The sequence below is a fragment of the Brachyistius frenatus genome, unplaced genomic scaffold (assembly GCF_029030835.1).
Source record: "Brachyistius frenatus isolate BFR_SWC_R1_liver_20210118 unplaced genomic scaffold, ASM2903083v1 Contig_32, whole genome shotgun sequence".
Classification (NCBI taxonomy): Eukaryota; Metazoa; Chordata; class Actinopteri; family Embiotocidae; genus Brachyistius; species Brachyistius frenatus.
The window spans coordinates 1,481,162-1,501,237 of record NW_027210631.1 but is presented as its reverse complement, the minus strand read 5'-3'; the positions used below and the strand labels follow the sequence as shown (position 1 = coordinate 1,501,237).

Here is a 20,076-nt window from a genome sequence, read left to right as displayed (position 1 = left end):
CTGAGGTTATTTTAAGCAGAAAAGTCTGAATAAAGCCGTAAATTTTTATGAAGTAAACCACCTGATGCCTGCTGGCAAATCTACATAAACTCTTGTTGAAAGCTATTGAAATGTTGTTGGAATTGAAATGTGTGATCATAATTAGAGTGTCCCTCCCTCCCTCCATCCCTCCCCCACCAGGTACATGTTGGGTCTGTCGGTGCTTCCCGCCATGCTCCAGTTCATTGGATTCCTCTTCCTGCCGGAGAGCCCTCGCTGGTTGATCCAGCGTGGGCTGACCCAGAAGGCCCGCCGCGTGCTCAGTCAGATCCGAGGCAACCAGAACATCGACGAGGAGTACGACGGCATCAAAAACAGCATCGAGGAAGAGGAGAAGGACAGCGGAGGAGGTGAGGGGAAGGGGGTGGGGCAGGAGAATCGGGTTTTCTGCCACAGTACCGGCACAGCTGTATGTGCAGCAGTTGGTTATTGTCCTCTTATTTGCTGAAGTTGAACGCCATTGAAACACTTTACAGTAAGGGTACATTCATTATTAGGAATTAATTCATGAATTATTTGCATTAACACCTCATGACTGGTCAGGAAGTCACATGAGGTCAAACTCTTTCATTCGTGAGCTCACGCATGAACAACACATAAATTACAGCCTTAACTAAGGTGAGTATATCATCAATGATTATGAATTATTAAGCATGATCATGATGAAGTGTTACCACTTTAATTGAGGGGACGCAATAACAATAAAGCCATGACAAGCAAACGTTGAGTTATTGATGACCACAGTGTTTGGATTTCAACAGCGTTCATGAGCTATGTGCTGTGATTGGCTGATTTTTGTGTGTCCATTTACCTTCAGGTTACTATGAATAAGACACAAACATAATATAATTATTATTATTATCATAATAATTGCAAAACATTTATTCTCCCATTTATTGTTCGAGCACTTACCACAGTTTTACCCACATTCCACAGTAAAGATCAAAATGTTCACCGCTTCATTTTGTGCCACAAACATGACGAACTAATGAGTAAATAATGCTTAGATAAGTGATCATTTTTTTTATGTGCTCTGTGCTGCAGAGTTTGGTGCAGTGGTCCAATTTTTTTTTTTTTTTTTGCTTGGAATTCCTTATGATCATGCTTAATAAATCATAATCATTGATGATGTGTACTCCCCTTAGTTAATGCTTTAATTAATTTGTTGAGAACATTAATGAAAGACTTTAAACTCATGTTACTTCCTGATGATTTCATGAAGTATGAATACATGAAGTAATGCTTAAGTCATGCATGAATCCTTGATAATTCATTCACCATTAATTAAAGTGTTACTGACAGCAGTTTAGTGCACAGATGAGCAACACAGTGTGTTTCAGCCCCGGTAGTTTTTGCGAGACCAATAGTTACTCGTGGTAACAGCAAGGCAACACTGCAGGCAAACAAACTCGCGTTGTTTTTAATAGATCAGCCGGTAGTAATGTCAGCTGTGATCTGATTTCATGCTGCACACAGAGAGAGAGAGAGGAATTTATTTTATTTTATTTTATTTTATTTTATTTTATTTTATTTTATTTTATTTTATTTTATTTTATTTTATTTTATTTTATTTCATTTCATTTCATTTCATTTCATTTCATTTCATTTCATTTCATTTCACACAGCAGCTATGTGTAAAGCTGGTTACCTTACGGAGGAGTTGGAGGTTGGCAGCCTGTCGTCTGCAGCTCACTGTGGCAGCTCGTCTTGTCCCTTTACTCTCGGGAATATTTTAAAACTGATCCCGTCAACAAAAGAAGATGGTGTCTTGTTCAGTAGACACATTTTTATTGAACAACTCCAGACAGTGCAAACTTCTAAAATACACTGAGTTTCCTGTATTTTTGCGTCAAAGTAAAAGCAAACTAGAGTTTCTCTACGTGACCCCCTTTGATGCAGAGCAGCAGCAGTTAGGAGTACAGCTCTGATGTGATGTTTACACATTAGCATTGTTTTGAAAGCAGTTTCAATCTTGCATGGGTTAAGTCAATTATTATATAGACTAGTAATTACTGAATGCAAATAGATTGGCTGGCTAGTGCTGAGGATCAATCGTGTTACAACCTCAAGGATTATAACTTTAAAGTAACGCTATCCCTACCTGTGCAGTATATGAAGGTCCATGCAAAGCAGAGGGTGGAAGTAGGCTTTATACAGCAGCATGGTGGAAATTAAAACAAGACCCTTTAACATTAAAAGAGTTCAAAAGACAAGTTTAAAATCATTTCCTAATCTGCAATCGCAAATATGTGTTTATTGTCCATCTGAACGGTTGCATTTGGTTGTCAAGTAGATTTAGTGAACAGTTCAGGTGTTGTTGAATGGTGTAAAAGTCACTACTAAAATCCACAATTAAATATATATATATTATGCAAATAATGCAAAGTCAAAACTGCATTATAATAATCCTCTAGATGTGTAATAACTTAATATATAGTGTTTTAAAAACCTTCCATAGAGCTCGCATACTGCGCTGTGGGAGTCACTGGTTTAATTCCTCGGCTCATTTATTAGCAGCTGAACGGTCGTCGGGACGACAGCAGCGTCCTTTCCACTCACTTTCATGTCCTTCTCAGTGAGGATGATTGCACTGGTTATGCTCCCCTCCTGCCGTGCGATGAAGTCTTTCCTATTGAAGGAGCAAATAAGTCATTCAGTCGCTCTGTTGTATCCGTTTGACTCCCAGGGCAATGGCATTAACCTGTCAATCAAAGAGTGCGAGCGGTAAAGTGCCGTCATTTGTCCGACGTCTAATTGACTCGGTTCGAGTTTCTGCAGGTGGAGTTTTTGTCTTTTTGTTTGTCTCTTCGTCTCCGCTGGCTTTCGGTGTTCAAAGTAACTGTCAATTTTCGCTGTGTGATGGTAAATGCATCCTCACACATCAACAGAACTAAGGGCAGCATGCTCTACAAGCCTCAGTGAAGTGAGTCTCTTTTAGGTCAACCATCCTCTGAAAATGTCACAGATCTTTACTTTGATATGAAATCTTTTCAGTTTTCAGAACCTGTACTTTTTCACTCAGATGCTGCTGTGACCAACACTGTCGCATTTCAGCTTTCAATGAGGTGAATCAGCGCTGAAAATAGAGATCTCTGGTGGAGAGGGCGGATAATGTGACTGAGCAGGTAGAAAACGCTTTCTTCTTCGTGGTCAATTATTGTGCGAGCTGACCTTTGATCGACTACATGGATGCAGCCGGTCTGATATGAAGGTTTGCCGGTGCGAGCAGACTGTATTGAACAAGGTTGTCAGAGTGATGGCAAATTGAGCTTTATTAACTAATATTGTGACAATGATGATATGTTCGGTCTCCGTCTCTCTTCTGTGTCTGTGTGTGTGTGTGTGTGTGTGCGTACGTGTGCGCGCACACACGCACACACACACACACACACACACACACACACACACACACACACACACACACACACACACACACACACACACACACACACACACACACACAGTCTGATCCGGTATTTACCCTCTTATCGCTACTCTCTTTTCAAACATAGCTCAGACTAGTCTCTATAGACAAAAAAAAAATGCACCAGTATTTACTCACTTTTTCAGCATTATTTTCCTTGGTATTGTATGTCTTCGTGTGGTGGTAGAGAAATGGTAGTGGGTAAACAGAGCAGGCAAGCAAAGGTCCAGCCTGCCGTGAATCCAACCGGGGGACTCGCTGCTCAGAGCATTTGTGCCCATGTGGAATATGCATGCAGAGACTTATGCAGTTTAGAGGGGGAGTGTGTAACCCAAGTCATTTTCTCTAGCTGCAATTGACCGATGTTCCCTAAACGCTTCAATTTACCGTTGTTTCTTAAACGTCTCACAAGCAGACTATCAGTACATAGTACAATGTACAGATGTTCCGTAAATGCCTCACATGTACGTTGTCAGGAGATACAACAATTTACAGATATCCCCTGAACATCTCGCATGCAGACTGTCAGTGAATGCTACAATTTACCAATGTTCCCTAAACGCTTCATATGCAGGCTATTTGTACCGACAAGCCTCTAGTCTCCACTCAGAGGCTGCAGCTCACTCAACTCAGACCGGTGTGTGACCAAACATGTATTTGAAAAGGGTGAAATCTGTTTTTCTAATGTAAGTTTTACTTAAGCAGTGATTTTATCTGGAGCCCGATGCTGTGATGGGTATCACTTGTCCTTCACAAACTACGACATCATATTAGAAGAGCCACAAGCTACAGACAGAGAATCCAGTTTTCTAACTGTGAATCTAAAAGTTAGAGTGCTGTACTGTACTTCCCCAGGATTTTGTAGCTGTTGGTAAGTCTGAATATGCAATAGCATCCGAGCCAAAAGTTTGTAAACATTAACGTGATACTTGGATGTCAGTTTTGTACGTAATTTTGCAAGTAATCAAAGAAAGAGAAAGACGGGACGCGGCAGTAGATCAAATGGCAGGGAAAAAACAAACGAGCAAAAAGCTTGAAGATGCCGTAGAAGAAGAAGAGCGGGGTCTAAAGGAGAGGAGAGGAAATTAGATTCATCCTGCAACTAATCAGCATCGACAACAGAGAACAGCGTGTCTGGAAGGAAGGGCACTTATAGATCCCCCGGGTCTGAATGGCCCGCGGTGAAGAAGAGCCTATTATCACACGCACTCACAAATAATCACACACCGATGTATAAAAGCAGACACTCTCACAGTGCCCCTCTTGTGGGACTCCGTCTGTGTCCTGCAGTGTCGTTTTCCTTGCAGCGTCTCGCCTCAACCTTCACTGTAACTCCGCTCGGCACTCCTCGTCAGTCGGTGCGTACGAGCGGAGACGCAGCAGGTCGGCGCCTCACGCAGAGCTGCCTGCTCGTTATCTTGTAGCCGGTGGTTTACGTGTGGATTCAGTGTGGCGTGTGATTCATGGACTCAACATCCAGACTCTTATAGGATTGTTGTTTCGGTCAAGTTGGTCTTCTCTGGAAGTCCAATTAGGGCGGCAGAAAATGTAACGATGGTTGAGCGTTCGCTGCAGAGACGTCGCCATTATTTTTGTGTACGGGGCATCTTCTATTTTTGCTTTGGTGATGATGATGGTGATGAGGCTGGAGGATTGAACTGGCAGCATGCCCACGGCACATTAACCAAACACTATCAATGACTATATTTCACAGTGACAGCTCCTTTCTGTCTGAACTCATTAATAAGCTACTTTCCAAACACGCTGCACTTTACAGTAAAACGTCACTCTCAGTATTTGTTTCCTCTTGAATGTTCGCAAATCCAAATTAAAATTGCCAATTGCAACAACCTTGACCAAGTGTGTTGTCTTGACGAGAGGCTAAGCCTCTGTAGAGAGCCAGAAAAATCTCTGTTTTACCAACAATAGGAAAGTATGTACAAAAAAATGCACAGAATCACAGAGGAAACAAAACCTGACAAATACAAAGAAAAAAAAAATAATGCAACCATTGACTTGATGAAAGTAAGAAAAAAAGTGACGTATCAAAATAAAGCCAAATAAACTATGAGAAATAACATTTGGTGTTATAATGGGGAACAAATATCAGCATAATCCAGAATGAGTAGAAACACTTAATCTTTTTTTTCCTTTTTTTAAATGGAATAAATGAAAACCAAATTTGACTTTTTTTTATAAAAGTATCTGTGCAGACTTTGGAAGAAAACTCAACAATTGTAAGGTATTTAATAAAATCAATTGAAGATATCAAACACTCATCACTGAATGGAATTGAAAAATGCATTTAAGGACTTTTTTGATTCACTGTTTGGTGTCAAGAAGCAACAAGCAACGCAACTGTCTTCTTATTCAGAAGCAGCTTGTTGATATTGAACCTGCTCTGTATACACTACGAGACGAGTAAAAGTCAAAATATCTTATTTTTCTCAAATATAGTCTCGTCAACCACCACATGCACTAAGTTTTTAGACTTGTGTCAATGTAACTGTCTTGATTTTGTCACAACTTGGCTCAAAGACTGCAACACGAAGGGAGGCAACACGAGAGGGCGGCTGACCCAACGTCATTTATTTTTCAACACCATAAGTTAGATCATATGTAACACATTTTTTTACAGATGTCATCTGATCTGAAGAGAGGAAACTACCCTCAAAGGATCAAGACAGCAGAATGAAAAGGCAGATCACAGCGAGACCAGGTGCAGCTCATTGCAGCTGATGACCCTCCATTCAGCACCTGTAAAAGCAAACAGGGACCTCTCGTTCCCAGGTGGAGGCTTGTCAGTTTGTCCTAGTAAGGTATTCAGTCTAATTTTCAGCTAGAGCTGACAAGAAACAAGTCAAACAGCCATATGTGAGGTGTAGAGTGAAATACTGTAGTTTCAGACATGTTTTTCTGAAAGATCTTTCTTTTTTAAATCTGAAATAATGCAAGTTATTCAAATGAGTTACAGTTAAAACTCCCTTTTAACAGGAAGAAACTTCGAAGAGAACCAGGCTCGGAGATGAGCACCCGTCTGCCTCGACCGGTTAGGGTGAGAGGGGAGCAGTGTGAGAAAAGAACAGCATAGACAAGAAAGAAAAAAAAAAAAAAAAATATATATATATATATATATATATATATATATATATATATATAAACCTTGATCACTAGTTTTGTGTCGCTAAATATAGTTTAGTCAGCAGATATTTTTTCTTACCTTGTGGACGAATTCTTTCAGTGTACAAAAAAAACACCCTGAGGAGAAAGCTTAATTTTAATCAGATGAAACTTGTAGGAAAAAAATTCAATGATTTTTTTACATTTCTATTTATCTCACTAACTTTTATTTTGAAGTCATACAGCCAATCAGAGCCTCTTGTACTGTGGGTCAGAATCACGTGACACATCAGTGCAAGTTGTTTTCAGGGTGAAAACTCAGGGACACAATAGTTTCAACCAAGTAATCAAACTATAGAAATTACACCTTAAATCCTAAATAACAACACAAGATAACTTTTTAGATGTCTGTTTTATCAATTATGTGCGACTTGCTATACACGGCCAACCTCTTTCAAACAGTTCTATTTCCTCAGCTCACTCTGTAAAAACGTTTCCCTGTGACATTACCGTAATGAGGTTTTTAAAGCAAATTGGACTTTTAAAAGGAATTGGAGGGAGTCGGGCACAAAGGGCAGCCGCTACAAGGACATAACATCATTCGACCTTTTCAATGTGCTGTCACTCCTCTGCAGAACATGAAACAAACGTTGCTCCTGTCTCGTTCTCTCCTCCAAATTCACCTCCGTGATTTTTCTCTTGGCTTTTGTCGCGCACACAGTCCTCCTTTTCGATATCCTTTTTTTGCATTTGGTTAAAACCAGCTGTTTTGTTCGCTCAACGCACCACCACCACCGTCTGCGCCTCATCGTGCAGTGGCTGCACTGCTTGTGTCATTTGTAATTCACATGCAGGACCAACGTATGACCTGTATACCAGCTGTCACCTAGCGACCAGACAGATGAAAGGGATAGAGAGATTGGTGAAGAGACAGATGGGGGAATTAATAACAAAAACTCTGGCTTAGTTAGTCTGTGAGCATTCATGGTGAGGTGACATCACTGCCAGCTGACTGAAGGAACAGGACGTGCTTGTTGGTAGGAAGGACAGGAGGGTCCAACTGATGTGCTTTACTCTGATGACCTGAGTTCTGTGACCCATTTAGAAGAGACTAGGATCCCCAGATGACATTGTTATTTGTATTTATATTTTCAGACGAGAAAGTAAAAAGTTTGTTTGACTACATGTTTGGTAATATACAGAATCATTTTACACATCGGTGCAAGTTAAGTTGCATTTTGTCCGAAGGTAAAGTTAAGCTCGTGGTTTTTTATTGGACAGAGATGTATCTGTGGATCGTGGGCCCTTCATACTGTATGTACAGAGATCACCATGTTTCAGTGAAAAATACTTTACTATGAAAGTAAAGCCTGCTGAAGTTACGTGAAGTGCAGGTGATGTTAGCCTGATGGGAAAGGCTGTATCAATGTTAGCCCTTAAAAATCACGTCACACCACCATATCAATATATCTCTGGTCTTGTCAGAATCCGTGTTTAAGTGAATTATGTGTGTTTATACTCTTCTGCCTTTAAAACGTAACCGTTTAATGTAAGTATTTCGTTGGATCCCACTTTTCCCCACATCTTGCTAATGATAAAGTGTCACTTACTCACGTCTTTATAAAAGACAGACAAACCTAAATTCATTTTAACATTTTCATAAGTATGTGGTAACTGATATTTGGATCTCTGGCAGGTCATTGCTGGCTTTGATGACTGCTGTTGTAAGAACTGTAAAAAAAAAAAAAAAAAATAAAAACAGTCTTTACATGCTGTGGCTGAACTGCAGTCTTGACTCAGACCGTCCTGCGACATAAATCTGAACTTCACAGTAGAACAGAAACACATCATCAACCACCTGTACGTGTCACTTTGCGCTCATAGTAGAAATGACACAAAGTTTTGCTGACTTGACATTTGGAGCAAAACGGTTCAAGTGAGACATACGACCTGTTCGGTTCACTGGTCACGGTTCGTCTGTAACGTTCGACTCATTTGAAATAAACTATGAGGCGTGTGCAGAAATAAATATCAACTAGCTCAATAACAACATCGCACCAATACCACGGTGTCATATCCACCAGCATTGTTTCAGTCTGTTGTATTGGAGCATTTTGGGTTTAGTGATGCGATGATGACGGCGAAATAAGTGGATTATAAAACAGCAACTTGTGTCCCAGCAATGCGCAACATGCGTTGCTAATATTATCAGCAATAGATCCGATGTTTGGAGACGCCACCCTGGGGTGTCCTCTGACTGGGAGCAGGAGAGAGTCTGGGAGGAAAAAGAAACAACTTCTGCCTGCATTTAAACAGCCTCTTCATGCAGATTCAAAGGGCAAAAAACCAGAACTAAAGCATTAGTGGTGTTTATGACAAAGAGATGCAGCCCTGTGCAGTGGCGGCGGATGCAGGATTTCAGCATATGATTAAAGTACTTGAGAGGCGCTGTAACATCCCCTCCCAGCGGACACGAAGGCAGCGCATTAATTTATGAACTTTATGAACAGACACGACGAGGATTTGTCAAAGAATTGTCCAACGCAGCCGTTATAGCTTTTGCAACAGACGGATGGAACTCCAGAGCTACTGAATGAACGTTATGTGACTGCACAATGCGTCACTTGAGAGTGGGAAATAATAAGCTCCCATTTTACGAGCATCTCTCTGATACTCCCTTATAATGTTGATGGCATTTATGTCTTTAATGTGGCCAAATAGAAAAGCTGTCATTTTTCTTTTAATTAAGATTTGACAGTGAGGAGTGTTTACGTTCTTAGTCAGGCAAACCGTTAAGTTTTCTTTTTGCCAATTACATGAAAAGCATGTTGAAATTGTCGATGCCCTCCCCTCACACTTTACCAAACATTAGTGTAAACTGTGTGAACCGCTCCACCCTCACTTAACGTTGTTGAGGGTGTGGCGGTTCTGTTTGAATCCTGATTCTGTCTCTAACACAATAAAGAGAAAACACAGAAGTTCAGTGTGTGAGAGATTTGTCAGAATGGGAATTAAAAGACCAGGCATCCATCAATTTGTCTATTTGCCCTTTTCGAGTACTTCTAAAGTCTGCTGTTACATTGCAGCTGAGAAATCACAGGAGAAACCTCCTAATAATAATAACTAACCTTTTCCCCTCCATGTCCGTGTCTGAACATGTGATCAGTGGCTCTACTCATGACTCCTGCAAAGACTATGTAGCTGTGTGTGTGTGTGTGTGTGTGTGTGTGTGTGTGTGTGTGTGTGTGTGTGTGTGTGTGTGTGTGTGTGTGTGTGTGTGTGTGTGTGTGTGTGTGGTAAAAAAAAAAATAACCAACAAAGGCTTAGTGGTTACCATGGAAACAACACTTCTCACCTCCCCTTTTCCTCTCACCTCAGACATAACAGTGGCACATACACACACACACACACACACACACACACACACACACACACACACACACACACACACACACACACACACACACACACACACACGTGCACTTAAAACATGATGAATTTCCAAAGGTGCAAAATGTCCTGTGGTCAAAAAGCCGATAATGACGGTGACATTATAATAAACAACAGCACATACAGCGATGATCACCTCCTGACAAATAGGATACTGCTAGGATTTTCCATAAGGTACACTTCATACTGTATGAAATACATTTTTTAGATGCTTGTTCAGTAGAAAAAAAAAATCTACTCAACAAGAGTACAACATTTAAAATCGGGTTTTAAAAAAAGCTCCTCTAATGTGAATTTTTTTTTTTTTTCTTATTCTTTAGTCTCTTCTGCTTTCTGTAAATATAGTGTAATTTAAATTTGTAGTTTTGGCACACTAGTCTTTGAAGTTTGAAGAACAAGAAAATAGATTTTTTTAGCTCAATTTAGTCTCAAAAATAAATTTGATCTTGAGTGGGGTTTTTTTTTAACACATGGTTTTTATTTTGTTCCCTGTCCTGATCAAATCTTATTATGTCTAACAGAAGATATTGTTATTGTGAGGATTTTTTTTTTTTTTATAAACCAAGCTGATGTGGAAGGAAGGATCTAGAAACTCTTGAGTGCCTACTTCATCTTCTTGAAATAAGTTTGAAAGATGTGATGATGATTAGTTGTCAGCCCCAAATCAATGAGCTCCGATTGCCGTCTGCTCTCTCTCCACCCCTGACGAGGGAGGAGGGCGGAGGAAAGGACAGGAGTCGGGGAGACGTCGGAGACAAAGAGAAAGTGAAGTGGAAAATGGAGGTGTTCGGGCAGCAATTATGATGGAGAAGCAATATTGTGGCAATATTGCAGGCCAATCCTGTCAGCCGTTATAGTGCAATGCTTCACCAGTAACTTCATATCGCACCGTATTGAACTCATTGATTTGTTTGGAAAGCTTGTTCATAACAATCCTTGTTCAGAGCAGACTGAGATGTAACCTTACAAAAGCAAAGGGCACGTCTGGACACGGAGTAATGGAGGCAGCGTCCAGCCGTAGATCAATTTATCTGCACTCTCATGACGTTTCTGTAACAGACACATGGAGTTTTTTATTTTTAATTTTAATGCTATCGAAGTTAAAGTAAAAAAAAACAATAAAAGACATTTTGGAGAGAATATTAGTGGGGATTTTAACATTCACTAAGGAGAGTCTGTTTTGGATGTCAAACAGACTTCTTCTTAAGTTTCAGTCCGCCCAGTATCTATCTCAAGTATGAAACACTCACCTTGTTTGGACTTAAACATTTGGCTGTAATATTTTTACAGAAATCTTTGAGGAATTTTAATTAGTGAGACTGACAAACCCATTGCAGACCAGTTACATGCATGATTAAAGTTTAACTGTGTTGAGAAAGTCTCAGGTTTTTCATATTGACATATTATGACTATATTAAGTTGATGTTGTGAAAACGATATCAGCTTCATTTGGAGTTGCATTTCTGTCCACTTAATAGACATGGGTCCAAGATGTATTCTCCTTTTAGCTCTTTTTTTTTTGTCTCCACCATTCCTTGAGAAATATATCTGGTGCTTTAGTGGCTAATTGCACCAATACAATAGTGCAGTATGTTCAGCTCTTTCCGTCCGTTTGTTGATGGGCAGGTAGTGAAAAACAGCTGGTCAGAGTCGGCCATAACACCAAAACAATGAGCTGAAAGATGTTAAAGTTCTACATATAACAGAAGGAAATGAGGAAGTCCGGAGATGATTCTCAGTGGGTTCATCACTATGAATGATCGGTTTTAAATTTCACATTAGTGCGACTTTAATGATTCATATTTTGCTGGAATATTCCTTTAAACAAAGTTTGCTTTCGATCTGTTCAACAAGGCAAAAAGTTTGTTTTGAGTCGGAGAAATGAAAGAAATCGCTCAATGTCAAGCACTTTTGACTTCAATTCAGAGCCCCACAATCACTGCATTACATAAGACATCTTAGTAGGCAAACAGGAGCAGGCAGTAATCAACATGAATGGGTACATTGTATAAAAATGAACACGGCTTCACTTGAAAGCTATAAAAGCAGCGACTGTTCAGACTGATTTAAAGTGGAGACTCTGTACCGTACATACATAATCACATCAGCCGAGCTGTAGGGAATTGAAGTAGTGTTGAATAGAGCCTTTTTAATACAATATTTCTTATTTCACATCAGTGTGAAAACTGTTTATTTTCTCGAATATTTAAAGTCAAAAGCAATTTCCACTTTAACCACCTGTTCAGTTGAACTTGTTTTTAACCATCTTTTTCCAAATAAAACTGTTGGCTATCAATTATAATATACTATAATAAGAGCTATATTTATGTTTCTACTGTTTTTTGAGTGATTTTATGCTAATAAAATGGCTACTTATTATTATACGAACACCAAGACAGCAACATGCCCCACACACACACACACACACACACACACACACACACACACACACACACACACACACACACACACACACACACACACACACACACACACACACACTGATATCCGCGGGAGCTTTAGCGTCCACCTTCATCGCCGTCCTAATTCTCCCACTGATCATTAATTATTCAAGATATTTGAACATTTTATGAAACTTCACTGCTGCTCTGTGTCTGCCTAAATCCACAGGGACACCATAATGAGACCAGGGCTTCATTACACTGTTTGGAGTCACTGAGCAACAGCCTCATTTAGGCATTTAAAATCAGGTGTATACATATTGTTGTTGGAATAAAAAATGTGTGTCACTTCATTGGATAAACCGAGCTGCTTTGGAAGTTAGTACCAGTCAGCTCCCATCAAGGCTGCACTATTTATTGATGTGAGCTGGGTTCACTGATCTGCTTCAAATAAGACCTAATTGAATCTAAACATGCAACAGGCATTGTCCTCTGCTAATCTACTTTTCCACAAAAAAATGTTCACGAGGGTAATATGAGCAAATACTTTGATACAAGATGAGTGGAGATGACACATTTCTGCTCCTGTTGCCATCCGTTTGTTCAGTAATGAGCTGATGGCAGGGTTAGCAGGGTGGAGTGCAGGGAAATGAAACCAAAGTCCCAACCGGGAATTTATTATGGAGGCTGTATTAGTGGAGGATGCAAAGCAAGGCAAACTGATGAAAGCAAAGAGGGCAGATTAGGGAATTATCTTTCTCTCTTCTTCAGTAATTGCTTTCTTTCTTGGCCGGCTTTTTTCTCGCGAGCCCCTAAAACAAGCATGAATACATTCACCTCCAGATTTAATGTTAGCTGGTATATTATTGCTGTTGCAATTCATGACCTGACTGTGCAGCTGCAGAATCATTGATCTTCAGAGTATTAGCATGCGTTTGTAAGCGTCCATTTCTTTTTGTTGAAAAATCAATACATTTAATAAACACTGACGAGCGTGGTGATTGCTTGTTTGTGGCGAGCAGAAAGAACAGGTAAACAATGTTCAGAGCAGAGTTGGCAAAATGTTAAGCGTCTTATACACCTCAGATATGCTTCTGGTATTACAATATTTTCCAGTTTAAGTCATTCTAGAAACAAACAAATGTGTAATCTTAAAGTGTAAACTGTTCTGCATGACCAAAAAGACAAAAACATGGGCAAAGAGGGAAGTTATGGCTAAAGTACCTGACGCACAACTTATTTGTCTAAATGCAAGCCATTTTCAGTCATACACTTTGTAAAATTGTCCACTCTTTTGACACTACAGTGTTCATGAGTCGAGGACCGATTCATTTGCTGCTGCTGCCACCGGATTCGACCAGCTCCGTGAAATAAGCAGCTCCAATGATTGGCTTCTCGGTCCGGCCGTCAACACTTTCTCAAACTCGTTGGCATCAAAGTTATTTGACAATGTCGGTCAAAATCATCAAAAGAGACCATTGGGACCATTTCGTGCAAGAAATGAACGACCCCCAAGAAGTTTGAATGATCTATCATATGACATCATCAAACACGATCTAAAACATTCAAGTATCCTGAGGCAACATTAGACAACCAGCAGGGCTGTTCGAGATAGTTTTTTTTAAGACAAATAACAGGCAGCTCACTTTGTTTGTGCACTTGTAGAATTGATCATTTAAAGGCTCATTATTGTGGGTTTGTATTTCTGTCGTGTATCTCATTTTTAACGATGTTATATATAACATTCTCTCTAAGCCCTGGAACTTACACCATTTCAAGATGCACACAAAAATGTATATATATATATAAAATATATATATATTATAAATGCAACGAGTAGTCAACTTTTTGGCTTCAACGACTGGTAGTCGTTAAGTTGTGGGAAGACCTCAAAGTCAATCTCAGTCAGACTCGCACTTCCCTTGCTCATGGTAGCAGGTGAGTTTATCTGAGACTTTGTCGAGGTGTGTTTTCACTGTTCTGTGGTTTTTCAGCCTTGAACATTCATCACATGATTCACAATAGGAACAACAAAAAGAGGTTGTTAATAGCATCACTGGAGCTTTTCACTTATTTGACTCAAAGCACAATTTGATTAAAAGGCTACTTTAACATGTCTTCTGAAGATACCGTTCCCGCAGTGCCATTTTTCCAAATGCAATGACGCCAGTGAGCCTGTGACTCATCCAGAGATGCCTTATTTAATTTAAGTTGTTGAATCGGTACATTTTGGGTACAGAGGCCTCAGTGAGCTGTAAGTGAAATGAACAAGCATCATAATGTTTATGACTCAAATGTTCCATCCATAGATGGGGGTTTATTAAGGCAGTAAATTATCTTTGACAAAATTCTCATCCAGATGGGAAACAGAGAAATGAAAAAGTCAGATGATATAGGTAATGGTGCCTATGCTTCCTGTTTTCCCCAAGCCTCTCTGACTCGCTCTGTCTTATGTGTGTGTGTGTGTGTGTGTGTGTGTGTGTGTGTGTGTGTGTGTGTGTGTGTGTGTGTGTGTGTGTGTGTGTGTGTGTGTGTGTGTGTGTGTGTGTGTGTGTGTGTGTGTGTGTGTGTGTGTCCCCAAGGAAGACTCTTGTCATTTGCATTAGGGCAGGTGTGCAGCTGGGAAGTCATGAATCTTAATAAGTCATTAGATTGATTGCCAGCAGACTTCAAAATGACTCCAGAGATTTTTTTATTTCAGACCAAGACGCTCATGATTTGTTAACACAGGGATTTCTGTCTCTCACAATCTACTATCAACAGCATATGGTATGAATTTGGCCTAACTGTTGGCAGAAGATAGAGATTACACTGGTTTTGGTCACAATGGCAGTGTTGTGGATGCGGTGGCATCCATGGCTAATGAACCATCCACCAAAAAAAAAAAAAAAAATGTTATTTTTCAGAACAGTTACAGTTCAAATACATCAAAGTAAAGACCATAAGAGAAAACCTGAGATCGTTACTAGACATGGTCTACCGCTAACTAGCTCTGAGCAACGGTGCAAAGCTACAACTGCTAACAACTACAACCATCCACACCCGACTACACCCACCTGCTGTTTTTGAATGGGAGTCTATTGGAGCCAGAGATTTTTTGGTGCCAGCCCCTAGTGGCCTTCAGTCGAATTGCACTTTGAGGCACCTCTGCATTGACTTCACTTTTCAGACCGGGAGAATACATCCCTTTTTATGTACAATCTAATGGACACTCACTGAAATAATTAATTCCCGACCCACTTATGCTAATCTTAATCAAAATGCATAACCTCGACTCGACTCTAATTTAACGCCAAGGCCAAAATGACTTAACAATGCAAGCATGTCCCCAGGACGGCTGTTTTGAACAAAAATGTGTCCACTCAAACATGAAAAGACACGTACGCACACACAAACACACATCATTTTGTAACATTACCACCTGGACTGAGAGGCTAAAAGGTGTTTTCATCCCAGCAGGACAGTTTGCTTGTTTCCTTCAGGAGACAAATCACTCTAAGATCTCGCTGTCTCTTCGACACATAGCTGTTTCCCTCTCCCACATAGAAATGCCTTAGGTGCCCCCCAAGTCACTGAGCCGGCACTTTAAAAGGTACGATAAGAAGTTTCAAAGGAGTATTTTATTCACTCTTTATCTCGCTGTTACAGCGTGCATCTTTCTCCTTGAAACACACTTTTTTTCTTCTTGAGTCTCAACACAAGTTTTTCTCTCATCTTCTGTCACTCTCTTTTTTTCCACAGTGTTCAGAATATTTGCCGCGTTTGAATAGATCAATCAGACACTGATTTGTTTACTTAATCTTCTATTAGAGGTTTTGTTTTGAGCAAGGCTCTCTTGGCACATCGTGAACCGCCGTTGTTCAATACGAGCGTTACTCACTCAGTTTGTCTCAAGGCTGCTCAGACAAGAGATGCAAGTGACTCATGCAGACACGAAGCAGTGATTAAACAGATTTTGATAAGATCAAATGTGAGAGGTTCTTTGCCACTAAACTACTGTTGTCTCCCGGTGAACATTTTGTTGCAAACGTGTGAAGCTGCTAAAACTGTGATAGCAGCTGAGGTAATGTCTCGAATGGGAAATAATAACAAAGTTCTCCACAGTTTTGTTGCTGCGTATATGGAGTACATTTTTCAAGAGATATTTTTTGTTACCTGGAGTTAAAGTGGATGTTCCCTCCCATGTGTTATTTCTGTAGTCACACAATAATTATTTTATTTATTTGAACTAAAACAGCATATTAAAAGACACCAAATAATGAATTATGCAACTCAATTTCCGCTTCCATTGACAACAGATACCTCTGTTTCTCTCCCTCACCTCCTCTTAAAGGGAGATTTCGCCACTTTTTAAGTTGATATGCAATAAGTGTTGATGGTAAATAGCCGGCTCCACCAAACTATTGTGCACATATCTGGATATGCTGCTCGGATTATCGTTCGCTCAGCCACTCTGAGGGGCGGCCCAATCACTGACCAGTGACGGTGGTTAAGTATGTTTGTCCCGCCCCTCGTTCACTGTGATTGGATGTGTAAAAAGTGACAGCGACATGTACAGAGTTAAACTCTCAAAACGCTTTGATGGACACGGGGGGCTGATAGCAGCAACGGTAACAGAGTTTTGGCACCAGCTGATTGGTTACATTTAACCCGAGGTCTACATCCAGCAGGAAGGACTGACTGTGAAGGATTCCAAATGGAGCCTACCCAGACCCAAACCCAGACCCAGACCCAGACCCAGACCCAGACCCAGACCCAGACCCAGGGGTGCACCAGGCTAGATTGTAAATATAAAGTTCAAGCAATAGATTCCTTGGTGCACGCTACAGCATGTTGACCAAGAAAGCTTAATTGTGCGGAGTAACCCTGCTTGCAGAGCCTAGCTGGCAGTGCCTGCATTTACCAGGATGCATTGGGCACAAGCTTCTGACACCAAATCCTCAAATCCATCAGTTCCCTTCGCCAAGTCTCTCGCCTTGTAACGCCCACTAAACCAAAAAACAATAAGCAGCCAGACAATACTGTTTGCAAAGACCAAAGCTGCTAATACTGATTATATACTGTAACATTAGCAGCTACTGTAAACAACACGACGTGCTTCTTCAACACCGCCACGTATCACCACCCACGCCCGCTTTGTTGGCCAAAACATCACTTTAGGTGACAAAAATACTCCCTCGGTGGTTTGCCTACCCTCTCGTTCCTGCCAGTTTTAGTTGTCTTTCCCAGTTTATTTTTGGGATCCTGAAGAAGTTCTTCAGCACACCTCAGTCCAAGTGAGGAATGAAACTTTCATGCATAGTAACATGCTTATTGCAGCAAAAGGATTTCTGTTGGCATTAGAGGGCAGTTTAAGCAAAGACACCAACAGTCGCTGTTTGCTCTTGGCAGTTCAGTTTCTGGATGCTCCCCGCCGGCCGTATCGCCTTGCACGGCTAATGCAGCCGCAAAGTCGGTCTCTCTGTCCGAGACAGCCACAACAGTGTTCATGGCGTCCCCTGCACTCATATTTTGGGATGTCATTTTTGCTCTTGGAAATGGAGCCAGTTGAAGTAAAAGTGAAGATAGGAAGGTTTTGTTTAGCTTCTTAAGGGTTATCTAGCGCTCACTCCCAGCCAGACAGCTCAGTTAGCCTGTAGTTGTTCCTGGCCCACAACGAAGGCAGTGTACACGTGGAAATGACGGCGATAGTGCTGGAACAACAACAGTTTGTAGCTGCTTCCCAGAAACAGAGAATATGATGTTTTTCACACTATATGCCTAATTTGAATAGAAAGAGATATGACAGTAGCTTGATTTTCTATCCTTTTCCTTTCCTTTCCTTTCCTTTCCTTTCCTTTCCTTTCCTTTCCTTTCCTTTCCTTTCCTTTCCTTTCCTTTCCTTTCCTTTCCTTTCCTTTCCTTTCCTTTCCTTTCCTTTCCTTTCCTTTCCCCATCTCATTCCCCTTAGCCTTTGTTGCCCTGTCCTTTGTTTTCTTTTCCTATCTTCTCAATTCCTTACCTTTTCTTCCCTTACCCCCCACCCCATCCTTTCCGCTCCTCTCCTTTCCTTTTCTTCACCCTCATACTCTCAACTTTCCCTATCTCTCCCTTCCTGTAATCACCTGTCCTACAGAAACATGTTTGACCAATTAAACTGACTCTTATCTGTGAGAACCAGATCCCATTCAGGAGGTATGAAGGTCATTTCGGCACCTTTTGAAATGCAGGTCACACTTTATTCCCCGGCTACTCTACAGACCGATGAGTCTCTCAGAAAGGGTGATGTCGCCAATCACAGGTTTTCTGAGTCATGTTTGCTATCACTTAGTGTCCTCCACAGATTGATGCACAGATTGCATCCACTCTCCACATTCAAAACTTGTCATGTGTTGAGCGGTTGACTCTTGACACTGAGCAATCATGTCATCATTTGTAGAATGGGCTGTGAAGAAGCTTTGGAAGTAATATCTTCCACCTATTCCCCCAGGCGGACCCTTTTGTAAAGCGGCTCAGTGCTACAGTACGACTCAGGTGATTTAATGTGCTTCAGACGGACAGCAGTTTCAAATTTGGAAATTCTTACATGAGGGAAGGAGGATTTTTAGTCAATTGTCAAAATTGCATTTAGAAATGTATGCCTGTTTGCTCTGGTTTTTAAAAACAAAGCACCGTATCACAAATTGAAATAATGTATAAAACAGTAGTATTTTATGCATTTTTAATTAACCCTTATTTTTATGAACAAGCAGTTCAGAATCCAGGCATGTTGTCTCTCAATCCAAGTAAAAATACTGCAATATGTTGGATGAAAATTTTCACATGACACTTTCGTCTTCTATTCCTGCTGTTAAGACGGAGTTCATTCCCAGGAGAGAAGTACAGACAGCTGCGTGTTCACAGTGTGAGCTGTAGCTGTAGGTGGTAGACATATTGTCTTTTATTATATACTGGGAATGGTGTCGCGAAGGGAAGATACACTCCTGCCTGCATAGAGAGTCTCCAGAAGAAATCATGCACTTTAAAAGGATACGTTTAGCGGTTTGAGACTTATTTTACCTACTAGTCCACAGTTACTGGGTTCAAGAACCCTCCCCCAACACTTGTGGTGACGTCACAGCAATATCTTTGTTACCTTACCATCAGCGCTTACACACACTGCTTCTCAGCGTCGTGCTTTAGTGTCGTTATTGTCCGCTTTGCACGGCTTTGGTCGCTAGCGTCCCCCATTTTGCCTTCATCTGATCAACAACTAATGATCATAACCTGTCAAATAGAGGCTGCAATAGGTCACGCTGATGGTGATTTGTTAGAGCGTCCCCTGCTAGGTGACAAGGCAAACTCCTTCAAACGGTCTGCTGTGCACATAGACTGTAAATGTAGTCAGATATTAGTCAGTCGAGCTCCTGAGGTTTGCAGATGACATCACCCTCGTTGGGTTAATTTCTGAGGACCATTAGACCGCCTACAGGTGAGTGACTGACCATGTGGGGTTATAATGAGTGCAATGCTCTAAAGACAATTGAAATAGTTGTGGATTTCAGACACAACACAACCCCACCCACCCCCATCACCCCTGGACCTCAAGTGCGAGCCAAACATCACCTCTCTCACCAAGAAGACCCAGCAGAGGATATAGTACCTGCAGCAGCTGAAGAAGGT

General features: G+C 40.8%; 1 protein-coding gene across 3 annotated transcripts in view; it reads left to right on the top strand.

Moving 5' to 3' along the window:
* LOC138621767 (proton myo-inositol cotransporter) overlaps positions 1-20,076 on the top strand; it is a 73,000-nt gene that overhangs the window by 11,018 nt on the left and 41,906 nt on the right. For all 3 annotated transcript variants that reach the window (XM_069700070.1, XM_069700071.1, XM_069700069.1), the window contains one exon: positions 181-389. In XM_069700070.1, the coding sequence (XP_069556171.1) occupies positions 181-389 (209 nt within the window). The remainder of the gene's footprint in view (positions 1-180; positions 390-20,076) is intronic.